The sequence below is a fragment of the Haemaphysalis longicornis genome, unplaced genomic scaffold, assembly GCF_048455015.1.
Source record: "Haemaphysalis longicornis isolate Haplotype H1 unplaced genomic scaffold, Haemaphysalis longicornis Haplotype H1 scaffold_9, whole genome shotgun sequence".
NCBI lineage: Eukaryota > Metazoa > Arthropoda > Arachnida > Ixodida > Ixodidae > Haemaphysalis > Haemaphysalis longicornis.
The window spans coordinates 148,830,409-148,847,171 of NW_027526460.1; the positions used below are offsets into that span (position 1 = coordinate 148,830,409).

A 16,763-nucleotide genomic window follows, 5' to 3' on the forward strand; every position below is an offset into this window, starting at 1 on the left:
GAATTCTTTTGCCTGGTTTGGAAGCCAATTGAAATTTTACTGGCAGGCCCAGTTTCGGGGTTCTGGAGATGGTGCTTTTTTCGGCAAGTGAGCCAAGAAGTGTGTGAGTGATCACACATTAAAAAATGGAAACGGGGTGGCTTAACCACCAATCTGAGAACGGCTCGATAAATTGGCGTTTGGCAAAGTTAGCTAACGCAATGTACTTTACGATGTCAGTGACCACATTACTGGCAAAATGTTTAGTGACCAATTGTTTTTAAACTTTACGACCAGCGCTAACTGTGCAGGTGTTTAGACAGCGTTACATTTTTCAGCCGTCTAAGTGCTGACACGCCTTTATGCTGCAAATAGGCAATTTAGCCAGTGCAGTACGACTGCTATTCTCAGGTTTGAAACCTGCGCCCCGTAGTATAGCGAGACGCGCCCGCAAGCCTGCATGATGTTCATCAAAGATATTGGAATAGGAAGGCGTGGGGATTGAGCGCAGGATTCGTGGGTTCTGCAGCGCGAGCTTCCCCTATACGCTTTCCGAGCTGCGGGTCACCGAAACTTCTTCGGACCTGCCTAACTCAGCGCGATCCAAATGGGATTTCACTTCGCGCCGTAGTGTGCGCGTGCTGCCCTAGCGCCATAGCGAGCCTGCCCTATGTAAGCACGCTACACGTGCCCGTTGTGTTGCCCAGTTTTCGGCTAAAGAAGAGTTTAAATATCACTGCCTGCCCTCAAAACTGCAGCGCTGACAAAATTAACCGCGTTTCTGGGCGGTTCAGAGTTCGATGGTACCGTCCAAGCTATAATATATTAAGTCGGTCCGAGTTCTCCAGTGAAAGCGTTGGCGTTTGCTCAGAATCAAATGAAACGTAGAGAAGGAGACGTAAATATGCCTGCATTATTGGTGACTGCGGTTCAGCGCACTCAACCACAGAGCTCATGGGAAGAAATGAACTGTAGCAAATGCGTATGCGTCACGCCGAAACCAAAACCGAAACTAGTTTACTGTGAACTACTTTGGCGCAGTAACACAAAGCAGTTCGCCCCCCCCCCCCCCGCGTAGCTTTGTCTCCATTGCCACAGAAAGTTGTCCACGAGTATAGAATATTCTAGGCGCTATAATATAACTGGCACACCGCCCCATGGCGAAGTGGCACCGAAAACAACGCATCAGAACGACGAAAAACTGCCCGAACAGGCGGAAAGCGACCTCTAAAATGCTGCTACTGCAAAGATGGGACGAGTGGAGTCGTCCCCTCTTACTTCATAATCATAAGGGAGTCCCGGGCGACGCAAGCAAGTAACGTTGGGGAGGAGCTTGGAGCTGACGCTGCGCGAACGCCGCCTACCAGAGCGCATAGGAAGCCGGCCCAACGACAGTGTGAGTGGCGTTTCAAAGATGGCGCCAGGAGTCCATGCTCCCGGGGACGCTCTCTCCGGCCATCATGGAGGAAAGAAAAGCTTAGGAGAGGCCCTGACGTCACACCCAGCGCAGCCGGAAACGCCATTTCTGTAAGTCGAATGGCGGACCATTGGCCCTCCATGCCATTGGCGGACTCTTTTTGCCTCTCTCTCTCGGTGCACCTTCTCCGCCTCCTCCGTCCTGTATCGCCTCTCTTGTCGTCTGCATCTGCCAGCGCCGAGCCGGCGGAAATCAGCTGATAGGCAGGTAGAAGGCCGTTTTGCAGAGCGTGACCGTGAACCTAAACGCGCGGCTACACTGTTACACGTCTTCAGTGTGGCCGCAGCAGGTTTGCGAAGCGGCTCGCTCTAACAATGCCGCAATGCTCGGTGCCAGGCTGCAAGTCGCGATCGGTACCCAAGGAATTGGGCGTCACTTTCCACCGGTTAGTGCATCATTCCGCTGACAAGTATTGCTGTACATTGGTGTGCATTCATCCTTTGTTTGCAATCGCCGCCGTTTATAGGTTCCCAAGCGATGGAGAACGCCGCAAACAGTGGGCGAACGCCGTGCGGCTACCGGACTGGAAAGTGCCCAAGTTTGCGTTGCAGTTTCACTGGCAATCCCAGAGATGACTAGTCAATTAAACGGCCGTTCTATATATATAGGTAAGCAGTACTTCATGCAGATTTCACGCTAAAAAATTGTGGAATGTTTTTACCGTTGTTCGCGTGCCTTCGATTGAATTTTTTGCGAAGGAGGAGGAGGAGGAGGAGGCAAAACGTTTTATTGAGTAAACAAAAATGAGAGGGTGGGTGGCATCAATAAACTTTTTTTCGCCAAGTTTCAACTTGTCTCAGTGTCAATAAATTCAAGGTGATATCAGTTGAAAACGTTCATACACTAACCTCGTAGTATGAAGCGTTGAAAAGCGAAATCCAGAGCGAGACCACAAAAAGATCCAGATTCCAGATCCTGCACTCTTCCAGTCAACAGACGGACACCTACTAAGGTAATAGGACGATGGAATTATATCAACTGGGAATCTACCTTGTAACAGTTGCAAAAGCACTGCCGCGCATTGCCGGCCTAGCAAACTATATATTGCAGCGGCGATAACCAACAAATTGAGTTGCGAATCGTTCGGTTGCAAGTCACCTACGTACTGCACACCGTTTATCACTTCCCGAAAATCTACCAGACGGGTGTCCGCGCGTACGACGGGACGGCGCGTTCACGATATCTGCACTTCAATAGGCGCGTCGTGATCGCGACCGGAGCAATAGCTTGACGCGGTACAAGGTGCACTTGCAAGTAGAAATTAAATGACATATTCACATCGGCGCAGCTGTCGCAACTCGCAGCATCCTTTTCGAGTTCCGCAAGACCACAGCGCAGCAAAGCGAAGCAGCCTTCGCAATCGGACGACAAGGCAGGCGCTGCCTTTCCTCCATGACTGGCGAACGGCGGGCGGGCTGTTGCTAGGACGCCGTTGCTACGCGACTTACAATGGCCGCCGAAAACACGTGACTTCCTCCACACTTTTGCCAATGCGCGGGGATAGCTGGGGGCCTCTCCTAAGCTTTTTTTTCCTCCATGCCGGCCATCAACAGAGCGAAGTCGTGACGTCACAGCCCAAAAGTCACGTGATAGACATTTTCGTCACTTCCTGGGCCGTGGGCTTTTTTTGTTGCTTTTACTTTTATCACGAAGGCACTGCGCATAGCATCAAGAAGCTATGCACTGCGGTAAGGTTGCGCCCTTCTGCAGCGGTGGGTTGGCTTTGGCGTTTGTTTGATGCCCGAGCTTCTGTCAACGTCCCCGTCACTTCCTTTAGTTTCACCCAAGGCTTCACCCGAAGCATGTGGAGGCGATTGCCAAAGGCATTGTGTGTGCGCGCTACGGTCGCTTCGCCGTTTTTTTTTATTGTTGTTATTGCGTAATTATGCCCTGGGACTTTGTTCTGCGCCCGAGTTGGTTTCTTTCAACGTGGATGATACCCGCGTGATATGTTGTCGTAGCCGATTACTTAAATAAAGTAAGTGTATCGTCGAAGTGTCCCTCGGCGTCGTGTTGTCTGCTTCTTTCAGCCAGCTCACGAATGAAGCCGTCACCTTGATCCCTCGCCGGTGAAACGGCGACAACACGACGACACCGATCTTTTCCCAAAAGAATCGAGGACGAAGTATGACACCACTAATTGTGCGCCCCCATATCCTACAAGTATACAAGTCACGTTGCCGTCAGAAACAACATGCAGCAAAAGAGTTCACCAAGCGAGGATATGCCGTGCTGTGATGCAGCGAATTCAGTGATGTGGAAATGATTGAGTGCATTGGGGTGCCAAGCTGGACGTACCCCATTCGGCTTGTTATTTCGGCGTCAGGTAAATGAGCAAATGAGACGTGGTCGAGTTCACTGTGTTCCCGTATATCTATGAATTCCACGGTGACAGAGAGAGAGAGAAAATCTTTGATTAAAGTTGAAGAGGTTAGTCCCACTAACGGATAATTTGTTTTATGGTAAAAGCGAGATTAGACAAGCCATTGCACTTAGCTTGCTATCGCCCTTGATGTCTGCGCTCTTGGTGGCTGAGTGCAATGTTTGCACTGGCAGCAATTTCTCATTTAATTTCATTTTCATTTATTGTCACCTTAAAAACCCGAAGGCATAAGGGGGGCAATAATAACAGGTAGAATAAAGCACACAGTGAATACCGTAGAATACAAGGCACAGCAAAAATGGTAACAAAATTTCAAAAGAAAAAAATAAATCTTCATTCAGGGTACACAGAGGTGAGCTAAAAGACAAAGTAATCAAACACAAAGGCGAGCATATGCAATAAAGAAGGAGCTACGGCAGTAGGGCAGACACATATGCATTCGTTTCCTTTAGATTCGGTCTTTTAGATGGAGCAACAGAAGGATAATTTACGGTGTACAAAATTTTCGAGGACGGAGTGTAGAGGTGATTGACGAATGACAAAATAAGGAAAGGAATTACTGCATGTAGCGATTTAGTTTTTCGCGAAAGGTGGAGCGGTTTCAACAGGTATCGATTTTGTTAGGCAACGTGTTCCAAAGTATGGTAGAATGTGGAAAAAAGAATTATTCATAGCTGAAGTGCGACCAGCGATGCGTGCTATTGGGTGGCTGTGGTTTAGGCGGGATGCCGTTCTCGGTGGAGGTTTTAGGAAAGGGTGCCTCAGTCGTGGGTAATAAAAGACACAATGGAGTAATCAAAGACGGCAGGCAGCTGTATGATGCGGGCTTCAAAATACAAGTGCCTCACATACATACTATTACATATTACACACATACAATGTTACATTGCCTAACTGGTGAAAAGAGGAAACTTTAAATCGTAAATCTGTGGGAAACTGAAGGCATGTGAAGTTTGATAACTGCACTTCGCAGGCTTTATTGCTACAGCAAGTGGTGAGCCTTTCTTATATGCACCTCCTGCAGCTGTAACGGCCCTACCTGGCCTAATTGCACCCAGTGACGGTACAGGACGAGAATATTAACAGATAAGCCATTTGCAGTGTCGTGGTATTTTATTGTCTCTCTGTTTCCTTAGCCGAGGAACAGACCCAGCTCAGCATCATCACAAACTCCATAAATCAGAGCAAAGCGAAGTTCATCTAGCTGTGAGTGGTCATAGTGCTGTATTCTTATTTTTATGGTGAGCCTTCCCTGACCAAAACACCTTTTCCCATGGCGTTGTACACCAATGACTACTATTTCCGAGACTCACTTTGGGTTGCCCATAGAAGCAGCCATTCCACTGAGAGAAGGACGAGTCACTTATGCAAGGCCTCCCCATCGATATGTCAATAGCCACCTGCACTCATGCTATTGTCACTCCAATTGCCTTTGAACTCTCAACTGTGCATTCTGCTGTCAAAACTGCAAATGCTCAACGCAGGAACACACATGTACTCACATGTACACACATGTACACATGTACACTCAATCTGCGCAGTAAAGCACTGGGACAGGAAGATGCTTTGTCTTCAGCATATTCAAAGTCACTTTTCAATATTTCTATCCGGTGATTGCAAAGACACAGCCTGAATGCTTCTAACCACTTTGCCGACCACATTTTCCACTCGCCATACCAGACTCCTTACCAAATTACTGCCTTCAGGTCCTGCTGTTTTTTAAAGGGGACCTGAAAGGCGTTTTGAGCACACTAAATGAACTAGCGCAATCATTAGATTGGGTCGTCAACGTCATCTGTGCCAAGTATTACTCTTTTACGCACAGCGGTAAGCTCACACTTTTGTTGCAAAGTTTGTCGTTTTTTTTCTCACCCTTCCCTTCGTGTTTTTAGACGCCGCCCCTATATATAGCCTTCATAGATCATGAGAAAGCATTTGACTCGGTCGAAACCCTAGCAGTCATTCAGGCATTACGGAACCAGGGGGTAGATGAGCATTATGTAAGAATACTAGAGGATATCTACAATGGGTCCACAACATCGTCCATAAGGAGAGCAGTAAACTACCTACAAGGAAGGGTGTCAGACAAGGAGACACAATCTCTCCAATGTTATTCACAGCATGTTTAGAAGAAGTATTCAGTACGTTGGATTGGGAACAGGTGGGAGGAAGGGTTAATGGGGAATACCTCAGTAACCTCAGATTTGCTGATGACGTTGCCTTGCTAAGTAATTCGGGGGACGAATTGCAAAGCATCCTTTCCGCACTGGACGAACAGAGTAGAACCGTGGGCCTGAAAATTAATATGCAGAAAACTAAAGTAATGATCAATAACCTCGGGACAGCACAGCCGTTTGAGATAGGTGGCGAGGCAGCGGAAGTGGTAAGCGAATATATCCACTTAGGCCAAGTTGTGACCCCGGATCCCAACCATGAGGCAGAGATAATTAGAAGGATAAGAAGGTGGGGTGCATATGGCAGACATTCTCAGATAATGAATAGCAGCCTACCATTGTCGCTGAAGAAGAAAGTGTACGACAGCTGCATCTTACCGGTACTGACCAACGGGGCAGAAACCTGGGGGCTCAATAAAAGGGTTCAACTTAAATTGAAAACAACTCAGCGTGCAATGGAGCGGAAAATGATAACATTAATAGACAAGAAGAGTGCGAAGTGGGTCAGGGAACAAACACGTGTTAAGGACATATTAGTAGGGATTAAGAAAAAGAAATGGACTTGGACAGGGCATGTAATTCGAAGGCATGATAACCGCTGGTCATGAAGGGTAACAGAGGGGATCCCTAGAGAAGGCAAGCGTTGCAGCGGGCGGCAGAAAGTTAGATGGGCAGATGAGATCAAGACGTTTGCGGGGGGATAAATTGGTCACAGTTGGCACAGGACCGAGGTAATTGGAGAGTAATGGGAGAGGCCTTTGCCCTGCAGTGGGCGTAGATACGCTGATGATGATGATGATGATGGTGATGATCTTCACATGTCTACATCATCGATTCCCAGATGTTCGTCATGAGCTAGACATCATGCTATTGGACGTCTTTTTCACGCACTTCCGGCAAACAGAGAAGTCGTCTGCTCAGCGTCGGCTCGCCGGCCTTTCTGCCAGCGGAGAGCCTTAGTGCTTGGACATTTTACGACAAACGAAACAAGCCTAAACAAACGCTTAACCGTTTGTATCGAATGCAACACAGCTATAACACGACATGGATATTCTCTTACCTGCGTACGTTCCATAAAGAAAGCGTCGAAGCCCAGTGACACTTCTTTCGTGCAATCGCAGAGAACGCCCTGAGCCGAATGCCTGTGTTTGACGCATACATTTTATTCAACTTCAAAACAATCCAGAGATGCGTTTCGAACGAACACAACGACACATCATGCGTTGCAAGTCTGAACCGCGTTTGGCAGACGATGGGTTGCCTCCTCCTGCCCGTCGTAAATTCGGCACTCACCTCGCGTGCGGTTTGCGGGGATGAACAGCAAGTCACTTAACTCTGGTACACAAGCCGAGATGGCTTTTAGCCACGCACACTGCACATACCCCTTGCGAGGTCGAGTCGTACGTCGCTCGAGAAAGATAATCCAGACCATGGGAAGCACTATCCACCGCTGAAGCACAACGTCGCATTTCATCGCGAAACAAAGGCGTCCACAACACACACACCATCGCATCCTTCAATGCCAAACGCATCTCGCACTTCCCAATAAGAGTGAGTGGTACGCCTGCAGTGCCCACATGTCGCGAGGTGGGGCCCCGAGCTGAACCGGGATCATGCAACCGTAACTGACTTCTGGAGCGGTTTGTGCCTTTTTGCCAAGACAACCGATGTGCGAGATTGTCAGAGAAATGGCGCTCGCTCCAGCGCTAGAAAGCTCAAAGCCGCGGCGGAGCATGTTTTGCCAACGTCGCCGGTCTCCACCTCGCGTCGCCCCAAGCTGAACTGGTCACATGATTGAAGCGTTTTGTGTACGGGTTCTTAATCGGTTAAAAAGTCTTTTTCACATGCAAACGGCAGGAATTACCACCGCCGCAAAATAAGACCCGGCACCAGCGGGGCCACATCTGATACGGCGCTTTTTGGATAAACAGTGAGCGGTGCATCAAAGGGAACGAGCGCACTATCCTTCCCGTGCGGCTGCGAGTTCGCCGCCGATAAAAAGTCACGTGCCGCCGATATCAACTGCAGCAAAGTACACCGCGTAAGGGCAAAGCAAGGCCGCCATTCGCTTTTTTCGTTCGCTTTTCCAGCCTTGAGCGGAGTGCGGGATTCATGGTGTCAACAAAGCTTGCCCGTAGCAGACGGAAGTTTAAGGAGCGCAATAGCGGAAGTACGTCACCGCTGGGGAGCGCAGAATCATGGGAGGGAAGGCTCGCGCGCCGTCAACAGCGAAGAATATTTTGAAAGGAGGAGGAATCGCGGCGCGACGATAATGCACGGTTTTTGATTTACGATTTCTCAGCTAATACTCATCGCTTTAACAAAATATTTGCGGGAGGGGATTGCTAATACATTGCTTTATTTGGTGACATGTACATCCATGCATCGGCGGAAGGTATTTCAGGACCCCTTTAAGGCTAAAAAATCTCTGCTCTCAAAGTTGCCGATGCATCTGCTCCCTTCCTTGCACTGTTTCCGAGAGGAGGAAGTTTCTCTCGAAAGGCTTATAGTTCGTGTGGCCCTCACACTTTTTCAATCTGGACACATGTAATACACTGTCCACTGAAATCCATATACATGAGTCACTAAGTTGTGAACCTTCATTATGTGTTTGCACATTGATAGCAGGTATAGGTTCGGAAGACTGGACTCTGATGGCATGTTTTGGGGCAACACGTTATGTAAAATGGACTCAGCAAGCCTAAAAAGGCATTTTAGATCAACAAAAAGCCAATGTAGGCACGAATCTAAAAATAAGCCCTCATAGGCACGATCAACAGTTGATTAAATTTCAATTCCTGTAGTTCGTGCGTTCCGATCTCTAGTTATGTTTTGTACACGAGGGCATGAGCTGTGTCACAAATATTACCATGTGCCTGTGCACGACTGTTTTGTGGGCAGGAATTTGCTTTTTTTAGTGATGTGCACATGGTTTTTGTATGTACACGATTGTAGTTTACCAGTAATACTTAGTCGCACTTGCTCCTGTCATCCTCCTCAGTCTCTTGTCAAAATGCATAAGATAAGCCTCCCAGGACGGCTTGGAATCATCGTAGCAATCGCTAGCCGAGGACTACGCAGTGAATGAACGCCCTCCGCGTCCCCGCAGACGCTCAAATGCCATGCGCTTTTCCCCCATATTTGGAGCTTGCCTCACTCATGCCTGTATCGTAAAAAGCGTGTTCGCACCAGACCAAGGTTCTGTTGATTGTGGCCTGTGCCCACTGCCCGCAAGCAGTCGGTGCTTATGGCAACAGCACGCCAACGAGAACTCGCTAGCGTGCCAGTGTCAGCCTACACGTGTTCTTTGAACTAGTTCGTGGAGCAATGAACGTTGCAGCCCCCCCCAAAAAAGGCGAACTCAGCACAGAAAACATCGGCGGAAAACGGAAAAGTTAACTTAAAAAGAAAGAACGTACCCGCGGGGATTCGAACTTGTGACTTTCTAAACACTTACAATGACTTACCTCGCGGTCCAGACCACTAGGCAACGGGCGAGCGCTGCCGACCTTGGAAATATAAGGCATATAATGTATAACCGGTTTACCCTTTTATTTAGCTTTAGCATTTCAAGCAGCTTCGGTGACGATTTGTAGTATTGCGCTCGTGCAGTAAGCGTCCCCCAAGTTTCCACAATATCTCACGTCTAGCAATTGCATTTCTTAGACGGAAAAGCGTTCGCAGATGCGTATGTAATGAATGGGCCCAGGATTGGCGTGAAAGTCACGAGTCAGTGGCCAGTGCGTGCGCAAGTAACGTTGCTTTATGCATGACACGAAAGAAGCAGAAGTTAGTGCACGAAAGCAACTACGCGAGACGAAAGATACAAGCGTTACGAAAGGCAAGAGGCTAACGGCAAAATGTCCGCAATAAAGAAAATAAACGTCCTACGGGGTTTTGTCCAAGCCCCTCGAGGTGTTGAAGTCCCGAGCGTGCGGAGTCGACGAGGACGTCACGGCGAGGCTGGCTCGATGACTGGTTCTAGGCCCCGTCGTAACCAAGCGCGGGACGTTGGGCAGGCATCGTCGACCTTTCCGATGAGTCACGGCTCGAGGGCGTAGCAGCGGTTGTGAGCGGAGGGTTCCACCTCCAGGTGAATCCGGACCCGCGCTCTCTCGCCCAGCGCGTCATCAGCTCCAGGCACGGCCAGCCCACGGGTTGTCGGGATCAGCGGGCGGACGGCTCTCGGGAACAGCAGCGGTTGCGCTCCGGGTCTTCCCAGAAACCGTCACAGGGCCGCGCTCTCAAGCCCAGCGCGTCACAGGCGTCCCCTGATCACCGGCCTGGTTCGATTTTTTCTGCACGCACTCGCCGCAGCTGCGCGCTCGGTCTCCTCTTCCTCGTCGTCCACGGGCACTTCATCACAGCGTAGTCGTGCTGCTGACCGCTGTGCTTGTTCGCCCAGCGCAAGAAAGTGCTTCCCGCACCCCAGTTTTACGCTGTACGGTAGAAGTATCAGTTGATTTTATTTCCTTAATACCTATTTTTATTTCCTTAGTACCTATATTGACTTCGCCTACTCTTCTCCCGCCTTCAAGAGGCCTTATATTTTCGTACTGGCATACCAGTTAGCGAAGCGTCGCAGGTGCGCTTGTACAGCGCTTGTGTGAAGCGACCTTGACTTGGAGCTACAGTGTACAAACTAACAAAGTAAACAAAGGCACATTCTTCCATTCACAAACGTGTCCTGGCTTCGTTTCAACTGAGCGAACGAATTGCGACGACCCGTCGGCGACCGGCGGACGAAACGCTCGGCCGCCTGACTCTGTCTGAAGGGCGGGGAGCCGTGCAGTAGCGCAGCCAAATGCCAGCTCGTCTCCTCCCGACGTCACACAAAAACGCCACAGAAAATGGGTGAGGGTGCAGAGAGGAGGACAGCAATTTCGAATTCAATTTTTTACTAAATAAACTTGCGTAGTGATTTGTAAACATTGCGTGATTACGAGCTCAAATTGTAGTCCGGAGTCCCTAGGCCCTTTTTCGCCCACTCTGAGCGCGTTTACGCGAATTTATTAAGTAGAAAAATCAATTCGAAAATGATGTCCTCCTGTCTGCGCCTCGCCCATTTTGTGGGACATTTTCGTGTGACGTCGGGAGGAGATGAGCTGGCAATTGACTGCGCGACTGCACGGCTCCCCGCCCTTCAGACAGTCAGTCGACCCAGCGTTTCGTCCGCCGGTCGCCGACGGGTCATCGCAATTCATTCGCTCAGTTGAAACGAAGCCAGGACACGTTTGTGAATGGAAGAATGTGCCTTTGTTTACTTTGTTAGTTTGTACATTGTAGCTCCAAGTCAAGGTCGCTTCACACAAGCGCTGCACAAGCGCACATGCGTCGCTTCGCTGACTGGTACGCCAGTAGGAAAATATAAGGCCACTTGAAGGCGGGAGAAGAGTCAGCGAAGTCAATATATGTACTAAGGAAAAAAAATCAACTGATATTTTTACCGTAAATCGTAAAACTAGGGTGCAGTAAGCACATTTTTGCGCTCGGTGAACAAGCACAGCGGTCAGCAGCACGACAACGCATCTGCGACGCTTTTCCGTCTAAGAAATGCAATTGCTAGACGTGAGATATTGTGGAAACTTGGGGGCGCTTACTGCACGAGCGCAATACGACAAATAGTCACCTAAACCACTTGAAATGCTAAAACTAAATAAGTGTAAAATGGTTATACATTATATACCTTATATTTCCAAGGCCAGCAGTGCTCGTCCGTGGCCGAGTGGTCTGGAGTAGAGTTCCTGTATATAGCTCCCGGAGGGAGCTAATAGTGGCGCGACCTACCGCCATCTTTGTTATCCGGATTTCAGCGGGAAAGCCGCCCGTCGCGAGTGTAGGAGCTTCGCCGCTACGATTCCGATGGCGGCCGACGCGCGGTGGGGGCGCTTCGGTCGGCGGCCCCTTACGGCGGTATGGTGTACTAGAATGTAACGGCGGCTACGCTGGATTCCTGCGATGTCGCTCACGCTTCTGCTGCTGCTGTTCCCGAGCGGGGCGCGGTGCCGCCCGCGTCGGCGGCTGCGGCGCAGCCGTAGTGGGGGCTTCTCTGCGCGGTGATGATAACCGGAGTGCCGCAATCACGGCGGCGCGTGGAAAAGGGTCGCGCAACTCTTAGCTCCCTGCGGGAGCTATATACAGGAACTCTAGTCTGGAGTGCTAGATATGTCAGTGCAACACTTTTGGAAGTCACCAGTTCGCATCCCCGGGGGTATATTCTTTTTTTTTACAAGTTGACTTTTAAATGCGCATACATTTCTTAGTCGGGGGTTGTCGTGCGGTGGCCGGCGTGCGCGCACAGGTGTTATCTCACGCGCTCCCTTCGCCCTAGCAACAGCTGTGGTGCGCCTAGCAACCGGAGCAGGGGGTAGCTCGGGCGGGAGTAGCGGAGGGCAAGGGGAGAGGAGGAGCGCGCGCGGACGTGTGAGGGCGCTCGCATCGCGGAGCTCGGGCGGAGTAGCGGAGAGTGAGTGGAGAGGAGGAGCGCGCTGGGGCGTGTGAGGGCGCTCGCATCGCGGAGCTCGGCGGAGAGAGAGCTCGCGCGGGGGCGGGCGTGTTGCGCGGGTCTCTCTCTCCTCTCCGCGTACCCTCTCTCCGCTCGCTGCACTCGGAAAAATATATATAAATGCAGTGGAGCGCGCACCTCTCTCCGTGACTGCTTGCCGCAGCGCACTCATCGGTGCACCCAATGCATTCGCATTTCCGCACGATCCCCTTCGGGGAGGTGGGGGGAGTTTTTTTCGTTTACGGCCGATTTTTTCTATACTGAGTTCACCTTTTTTTGGCCGCAACATTCATTGCTCCACGAAGTAGTTCACAGAACGCGCGCAGGCTGACACTGGCGGGCTAGCGAGTTCTCGTTGGCGTGCTATTGCCATCAGCACCGACTGCTTGCGGGCAGTGGGCACAGGCCAGAATCAACAGACCCTTGGCCTGGTGCGAACACGCTTATTACGATACAGGCATGAGTGAGCAAGCTCGAAATATGGGGGAAAAGCGCATGTCATTTGAGCGTCTGCGGGGACACGGAGGGCGTTCAACCACTGCGTAGGTCTAGGCTAGTGACTGCTACGATTCCAAGCCGTCCTGGGAGGCTTATCTTATGCATTTTACAGCCGACAACATGGCAGAAGCGCGGGGCGACGATTACTGAGGTATTGAGAATGCCCATCCAAGGATGCCGTCGGATATCAAGCACGTGGTTTTACAGAACCGAAACCGAAACTTGTTTGGTTGCTCACCTTGGGCATCGTCCAATCACGGTGCGTCTCCTGCCGTCGTCACAGCCTTTAGTTGGTGCGGCCGCCGCAAACCGCGCTAGGTAGTTTTTCTTCTTTCGCGCTTTGTAAAATATTTTGTCAACCGGATAAACTATGAAAAGTGTGCTAATTTGAGCCAGTCTACGCAGTGCAAGCAAAAACGGGAGCTTGACAAATTCTCTTCAGTGTCCCTTTAAGGTCAGCAAAGGAGCTCCGCAGAGTGGGACACTCCACAATCTGCATTGGAACGCCTTTTGCCGATGTCACCAGGTCTTTCACCTGACGAATGTTTGACTCAAAAGCAAAACATGAGTGTGCCCTGAGGGAACCATGATGGAGCACACACTTGGGCAGGTGAAGAAGCTGGTGAACAATAAAGGTCATTGCCCCCGTATCATTGAGAGTGTCGACGTCAAGGGCAAATTGCACCAGGCAATCGATGCTCTCAGAAACAGCCTCCTCTGTCACTTTGTCTTGGGGCAAATGAGTTATACCCCTTACCAGCAAAGCAAAGTTCTCCAGATATAGTGGCTTTAAGATTCTGTGTAAACATCGCAACGAAAAGCATAGAAGCCACTGCAGCCATTCCGTGGCTTTCCAAGGCTTTCGCACAGAAAGTGATCGCTGCAGCCGATGCAAACATGACGGCGGCTTGATGCTACATAGCCTTTTGTTGAGTTGTGTGAACAGATCTTTACAGCCAACGTAAAATGGCTTTCCCACACTGGTTAACCATAGATCCAATAGCTGACGTGTCGTGCCAAGCAAGACAAGGTGCATGTAGTCTGGGGTAAATCCCCATACCACATCAAAATGATCAAGGTTCATCCATGGTGTTGGTCCCTTTACTCCCCGGACAGGCTTTCCAGTAGCTGCTGCTTCAATCATCTGCGCCAGTGTTTCATCTGTGTCTCTTTCAGGCACAGGTTCGCCAAAAGTGTACTTCACAGTCCCTATGAGGAAGTACAAAAATTAAACCTCAACATTGGCAGCAGTCATCAAACTGTAGTACAGAATTTCACTGTTCACTCACAGCACTAAGCACCGGGAACAAGTTAATGCCGATTATCAAGTAAAATACCAAACATATTAATACATTTGTGACATACTAAGCATTTCTTGGTTTCAATAACTGTGCATTTTGTGCAGAAGCACAGGAGCCTTAAAAGGTATGGCTTCTAGAACTGGTGGTGTTTAAATGTATGTGTCCACGCACAAATCTATGGGGTTTAAATTGTTGTGATGCTTCCTTCCCTTCACACTGAAGTTCGCTTTAAAAACCTCAAAGCCCTCTTCAAACCTTAGTTTGATAGCTTTTCTCCACAAATGAAGCAGCAATATATATACGTGCCGAAATACTATTTATGGCTTTCTAAATTCTCTTGAAAAGGCCCTTACCATAAATCACCTCTCCAGGATGGAGGCACCACCCACAGCCATAGTGCCCATTGAGCTGGTACATGTTCTGCATGATGGCTCTGGCCGGGGAATGCGCACAGCAGCTGAGGCAGTAAATTTGAAGTAGAAACAAAGCATTTAGAAAATGTATGAGTTATTTGCGTAACCTCAGTCCACTGTACATTGACATGATCATGCAGGAAATGCTGGTACACTAGAAGTCTTCAATGTGAAATAGTACTGAAAGATGGCCTCTTTTGAATATTTAATATACTCTCGACGTGAAAGGGGTGCTTACCTTTTGTAATGCATTTTTTGATACGGTTAATGCTAATGACAGTACTTGCACAAGTACTTTCATTAGCATTAACCCTGTACTTCTCAGCTGTGCAGCTAATTAGGTACAGCAGTGACATATCTTAACACTGAATCCAGTGTATGTTGGATGAGAATGCCAATGAGAAAATGCATTATCACGCTTAACAAATATTTTTGTTTCTAATTAAAGTGCACCCTGTAGAACAGCGCGCTTGCATACCCTTGACTGGACAGTCTCTGAGTCAGCATTCCAGGTGATGACTTCAGCTGATAGGTCCTCCATCTGTTCCACAAAGCTGCTGAGCAACAGATTCATATCCGGATGGGTTTGGCCATACCATAACTTGGAAACAAGCACATTTTCGTGGCGGAGATGCTCAGGCAGCTCATTTATCATGATCTGAACTGGCGAAATGGAGTACTTTGACGATTTGAAAAGTAGGCTACCATCAGCGTTGATGGTAAGAGTTAAGTCGTGAGCGTTCAACTTCTGACGGACTGCTCGGTACACTAACCCATCGGTAATGTCCCACAATACCGTGCTGGCGTCAGGTCTACTATTTATGTCTTTCAGGCGCTCGCTGAGGGCTGTAGACACGTCGTTGGCGGCAACTAGTGAGGTCAGCTGCTGCTTCGTGGGCAAGCTCTGGTAAAAGTTGCCATCATTTAATAATGTGCGACCGTCACACAATCTGCCGCATTCAGGACATTGGGTGTGGACCGCATTGCGGTCCGCAAGCGAGCCCGACGTTTCGGCTACTACTTGCACGCAGTCATCACAGTAGAAATGAACCCTTGTCGTTTCCATGGTAACAGCAGTGTTTTTCTTGCATGCAGTCATAACAGTAGAAATGAACCCTTGTCGTTTCCATGGTAAGAGCAGTGTTTTTCTTGAATAAGTATTTGGTTGCCGGCACGTCAAACCGTTGTAGAACATAGGAGATTAGTTTTTGAAGGTCTTCGGCCGCGCTCCAGGACAGGCCATGTTGTGTCACGAAGCTGACAGACAACGCAAGCAAGTCACTAGGACCTAACTCAGCATTATCCTCTGATTGCCAACCAGCATCGAAGAAGTCTTCCTGAAGATGTGCAGGCTCTGGAAGTCCATCATCATCAAACAAGAAATCATCAGGCCGTAGCGGCGACAGTGGTGTATCTAAGTCAACTGCACTCGCAGAGGCACTGGGCGAAGGCACGGATGTGTCGCATTCAATAGGCTCCGCATTTGTGCTATGTGGGGTCTCTTCCTGCAGCCTTCTTCTAGTGGAGTACGGAATAACATCAACTCTGCCTCCAGGGTCGAGGTAGCGCTTTTGAGTATGCATTGTCCTAATTTTCAATGCACATTGCAACGAAAGAGACGGGAATACGGGCCGATACCAACACAACACACGTAGAATTAACGACGGCCAATAGCCGACACGAGCCAAGCCAATAAAACCTAACGTGAAAAACGGAGTAGAAATGACAACGAGGCGCTTTTTTGTTCTCGAAAGTTGTTTTTGGAAATATATTTTAAATAAAAACCATTTTATTTAGACTGATTCTCCCGTTCCTGCTTTTGTATTTTGAAAATTGAGCTTTATTTGCCCGTCGCTCTATTGTGAAGGTGGTTATTTTCACGTCGGGACGCGGTACTCTGGTCCTGCGGCTTGTGCTGTGCACGTGCGTGTGGGTGTGAGATGTTTGCGCCCGTGACATTTCTCCACGACCACGATAACAAACGTACACATGTTGTGCCGGCAATCGATGTAGAGGATTTCGAGCCGGCACAT

General features: G+C 49.3%; 1 protein-coding gene across 1 annotated transcript; it reads right to left on the reverse strand.

Moving 5' to 3' along the window:
- Window positions 1-13,454: 13,454 nt before the first annotated feature.
- On the reverse strand, window positions 13,455-16,763 carry LOC144153486 (uncharacterized). The gene is made up of 6 exons (XM_077685129.1): window positions 16,718-16,763; window positions 15,806-16,153; window positions 15,211-15,750; window positions 14,671-14,790; window positions 13,507-14,225; window positions 13,455-13,463 (listed from the first exon to the last, which is right to left on the reverse strand). Exons 1-6 carry the CDS (start codon window positions 16,761-16,763, stop codon window positions 13,455-13,457), a joined length of 1,782 nt encoding a protein of 593 aa, XP_077541255.1.